At 41.7% G+C, this 5,230-nt stretch overlaps 1 protein-coding gene across 1 annotated transcript in view; it reads left to right on the forward strand.

The window, feature by feature from the left end:
* The window catches only part of LOC307260686 (stromal interaction molecule 1-like), a 32,891-nt gene extending 27,903 nt beyond the window's left edge, over nt 1–4,988 (forward strand). The window contains exons 15-16 of the mRNA XM_080040974.1: nt 9–130; nt 551–4,988. Of these exons, the coding sequence (XP_079897100.1) occupies nt 9–130; nt 551–894 (466 nt within the window). The 3' untranslated portion in view covers nt 895–4,988. The remainder of the gene's footprint in view (nt 1–8; nt 131–550) is intronic.
* The last annotated feature ends 242 nt before the right edge of the window (nt 4,989–5,230 follow it).

The raw sequence follows: 5,230 nt of genomic DNA on the forward strand, positions 1-5,230 counted from the left end.
TCTTTCAGGGACATCATGAACCGCTCCGACTCTGACTCCTCCCTCCCGTTCCCTCCCGGCGAATCACGGAGCTCGTACGGATCTAAGACCCTCCCACATTCCCCGAAACCCCTCCCACTTCAGAACACAGGTAAAGCAGTGTTAGTGTTTGACAGTTTATTATTTCATTTGTGGTTCTCATTGTGTAAATATTACTTTATTGTAACTGTCCACTTGTTGTCATCATTTATAATGTTAAGGATTGTTAAAGGATCTGTCTGTCTGTCTGTCTGTCTGTCTGTCTGTCTGTCTGTCTGTCTGTCTGTCTGTCTGTCTGTCTGTCTGTCTGTCTGTCTGTCTGTCTGTCTGTCTGTCTGTCTGTCTGTCTGTCTGTCTGTCTGTCTGTCTGTCTGTCTTTCTCTCTCTCTCTCTCTCACTATCTCTCTCCCTCCCTCCCTCTCTCCCTCCCTCCATCCATCCATTATTTTATTTTATCATTTATTATGACTTATTTCTTCTTTTTCTTTACTTACTATCTCAAACTAAAAACACATTTCATTCTATTCCAAAGGGTCGGCGGGAGTGACAGGCGGCGGCTTGGAGAAGAGCTCGAGTCTGTGTGAGCTGAGAGGATTTCCTTCTAACGTCCAGATGAACGCATCTGTCTCGACCCGCTCGCTGTACGCAGACACACACAGACACACAGACAGGCACATAGAGAGGCAGGGAGACAGGCAGGCAGACACACACACACACAGACACACAGACAGGCACATAGAGAGGCAGGGAGACAGGCAGGCAGACACAGACACACACAAGGAGGAAGAGGCGGACGACAGCGAGACTTCAGTGTCGGGCAGCCGCAGACGAAATGCTTTCAACAAGATCTTTAAGAAGAAGCAAGGACGCCATTGACTGGATGGATAGACAGACAGACAGGCAGACAGACAGACAGACAGACAGACAGACAGACAGACAGGCAGACAGACAGGCAGACAGACAGACAGATAGACAGACAGACAGACAGACAGACAGACAGACAGACAGACAGACAGACAGACAGACAGACAGACAGACAGACAGACAGGCAGGCAGGCAGACACACACACACACACAGACAGGCACATAGATAGACAGACAGACAGACAGACAGATAGATAGATAGACAGACACATAGATAGACAGACAGATAGGCAGGGACACACACACACACACACACAGACAGGCTTTCATCGGGTACTGAACCATGATTTGAACAGCTAAATAGTCCGACATATTTCCCGAAATAAACACACTCAGTTTTTTACCTTTCGAAAGGTGCAGTCAGTGAGTCTGGAGAACGCTTGTTGTCCAAATCAGTGAATATCTCCTCATGATCCGCTACCTGTTCCTCTGTGTGTGTGTGTGTGTGTGTGTGCTGAAAACGTTCAGTGTTAATACACAGCCTGTAGCCTCTGTAAACGGGCATGCTGCTAGCTATGAAGGGCCCTTTGTTTACATGCCAGTTCACAGAGCCTAGGCTGTGAATAAACACTGGATTTTTCGTTCAGAGCACACACAGTACGGACAGATAATCACTGAATATGTGAAAAAGTGATTTTGACAACAAGCGTTCTCCAGAATCACAGACTCCACCATTAACACCAAAATACAAATCCCAATTTGTGTGTGTGCGTCGTCTGTGTGTGTGTGTGTGCATGTGTGTGTGTGCGTGTGCGTAGGCGTGTGTGTGTGTGTGCGCGTGTGTCTGTGTGTGTGTGTGCGTGTGTGTGTGTTGGGTAACGGACCGCCGGACCATTGGAATATGTCAAACTATTTTGAGCTGTTGGGATCATGGCAGGATGAATTATCTCACAGGGAACATGTTTTTTTTATTTTATGCGTCACACACTTGCTTTTCACAAAATGTTTCTATGGAAAACACAAGACACACGTCACAACACGGAGATTATCCTGTCCATACAACGACAAATACACCAACAAAGAAGAACAAGTGGAGGACTAAATAGAGATCTGCCCTACGTTCCAATACCCATACTATCTACTATTTTGTTTGGTAGAAAAAAAGATTTAGGATGTCCCGATTCTTGTGGTCAGATTTAGGATGGTTAGAAGTACCCGAATGTCTACTAGATCCGGCCGAGATTGTTAGTGTTGAAAACCAGCATGCTATTTGGGCGATTCTGACCCACAATCCGGTGCGCACGTGAAGTGACGTCACATCGATGGAGCCTCCGTATGAAAACAAACGGGGATGCGTCGGATATAAAAGCAAGAGGCAAGATCAAGGAGCCATGTTAGGATGAAATGAATAAGTAAAAGTATGTCCCAATTGTATGCATACTGCATCCTAACTAGATTCTATTTATGGTCAGATGTAGTATGTAGAATAGAAAAAAGAAAGAGGAGGAGATTTGGAACGCAGGGTTCGATCTTTTACTTGTCTGAAGAGTTAGAAAAAGATTTAATATATTTAAAACATATTTTTCGAGATGGAAATAAACTGCTTGTGAATTCAGCATCACGCCAAAAAATCTTGTTCGAAAATTCTACCAAAAAAATATTTTGTACTGGAGAATATTCCTGTCCTCACAAGCGCAGTGGAAGGTTTCAGTTTGTGTGTGACTGCGTTGTCATGGTATTCTGTAAGTGCCTTTTTTTTGTTTTGTTAAATATGTATATTTTCAGAGTTGGGTTTATAAGTCTATCAAAAGAGCAGGTTAAAGGAGCTCCGAGGAACTTTCTAGTTTGTGTTAATTCTAGCGCCCCCTTTGGACAAAAGCAGTAGTGTTTTTACTACGCCAGCTGTTGTTCCTGGGTGAGCGTATACCCATGACAAAGGCATTAAAAAAAACGATATAAAAATAGCATTCTTTGCACTGATGGTCTCGTTTGCTGTTACATGTAATTCATGATCGTCAGAGGAAAAATGAGACTGTTTCAGAAATATTTGAAAGTTCCTCGGAGCAGCTTTAAGGGCTGTTTTTATTGTACAATGGTGCATGTACGGTGGCAGTTTTTATTTCACACGTCCAAAGAAAGAAAGACAGCAGGATGTCCACTTCAAACCAAATCAATTTGTGATTAAAATCATCTTTTTGCAATTTGACAATTAATTTAAATTGTCGGAAAATGTAATAATTTGTTTTTGGCCTCTCAAGGATTTTTTATAGTTAGTTAAGTTACTTTATCAGTCAATGGTTACATTGAAATTCATCTTTTCTCATCTCCCCTCTCAAGTCCCCACAATCCAGAGGGGGTCCTCACACAGGGTCAGCCATAGTACAGCGCCCCTGGAGCAGTTTGGGGTTAAGTGTCTTGCTCAAGGACACAATGGTAGAGATGGTGGGCACCATAGATGTAATAGCAGCCACCACTAGTTTTACAACTAACACCCTCCTGTCCGGTGCCGGGGATCCAACCAGAGACCTCATGGTTACTGGGAGGAGGAACCAGAGACCTCATGGTTACTGGGAGGAACCAGAGACCTCATGGTTACTGGGAGGAGGAACCAGAGACCTCATGGTTACTGGGAGGAACCAGAGACCTCATGGTTACTGGGAAGAGGAACCAGAGACCTCATGGTTACTGGGAGGAGGAACCAGAGACCTCATGGTTACTCAGAGGAGGAACCAGAGACCTCATGGTTACTGGTCAGCCCCCTTTCCTCTAGGCCATCCTTCCACCCATTATATAGTATTATATTATTATTTTATAATATCATTATAAAAATGAAAGAAATCGGACTTATGGTTCTTTGGAAGTCGAGGATATGATGAAGAAATCTTGTGTTTACATGACGTACAAGTCATTTTAAAATTAAACATTTTACTGTTTAGTTTTGGCAAAAGTAAAACTCAGGTTTTAATTTTGAAATAAGAAAAAAAGGCCTGGTGGCTATAATATGTTCCTCTATCCAACAGCTGAACAGAGAAAGTTCAGTGGTAGGCTATGCTTTAAAGGTTCTCCAAGGAACCTTCAGTTTGTGTTCATTCTAGTGCCCCCCATTGGACAAAAGCGGTAGTGTTTTTACCACGCCAGCTGTTGTTCCTGGGTGAGAGTTCCCATGACAAAGGCATTAAGAAAAACTATATAAAAATTGCATTCTTTGCACTGATGGTCTAGTTTGCTGTTACATGTAATTTATGATCATCAGATGAAAATTTTTACTGTTTCGGAAATATTAAAAAGTTCTTCGTAGCTACTTTAAAGAAGGTAAAGCTCCTAAGAAGATACAATATGGTACAAGGTCACTGAGACCTCACAATATGGAAGGTCACAGTAACCTTTGACCTTTGACCTCCAAAATCTATTCAGTTCATCTTTGAGTCAGACATTAGTGCAAAGTTTGAAGAGAATCCCTCAAAGCGTTCATGAGATATTTCGAAGGCAAACAAAAATTTAACTTTTTTTTTAATTTTTTTAAGCGGATATGGATTGAATATAAGAAACAGCCTGAAGTCGGTTTATTTAACGTATTGTCACTGTTTTCACTCGCAGACTAAATGTTATAGTAATGTTATATAATATATTATTTTTACTTAGTTAGGATTCACCCACACAATATGATGTTACGATTTAAATGAGTTTAAAGGTATAGTGTGTAATTTTTTTATATAAATTAATGTCAGTTACATTCAAGCCATTGCCAAACGAGGTGACACAAAGTTGATTAAGCCTATTATCAGCTCCACAAAACTCTCTCTGTATTTCTCAGTATGGCAGCGGTTACAAACTGGTGCCCCCCCTAAACCCCCCCCCCCTGACACTGGTGCAGGAGCTCAGAAAAATCCCCAAGAAGAGCCCAAGAAATGTTTCAGTTGTTGATTCTACTGCTAAGAAAAAACCTGGACGTACAGCAGAAGGTATAAAATCCATGTGCCATCACTGAAGGCTTTAACTCTTGTAGATGCACCGACAGTGTTGTTTTAATAACTCAGAATTCCTCATGGGGAGGAGGGGGGGGGGCGACAGAAGTTACACACTATAGCTTTAAACATATGACAAAAACATGACAACACTTTGTTACTGCAACATGTGTTTTTTTTTTTATTATTTATGAATCTCAAACCAAAAATAAATAAAGTTTTATTGAAGATGATATTTCTGTTGGTGTGGCGTCAGTTTTGTTTTTCTTCACGTTAATTTTAATTTCAAATAGGGGAAGGTGGGGTGATTTGTGCATTTTGGAAGTTGCAAAACCCCTTGTTTCTAGAAAACCGTGGAAGAAATTGGAAATGTGACCACATAT

This window comes from Ammodytes marinus (assembly GCF_949987685.1).
Source record: "Ammodytes marinus genome assembly, chromosome: 14".
NCBI lineage: Eukaryota > Metazoa > Chordata > Actinopteri > Uranoscopiformes > Ammodytidae > Ammodytes > Ammodytes marinus.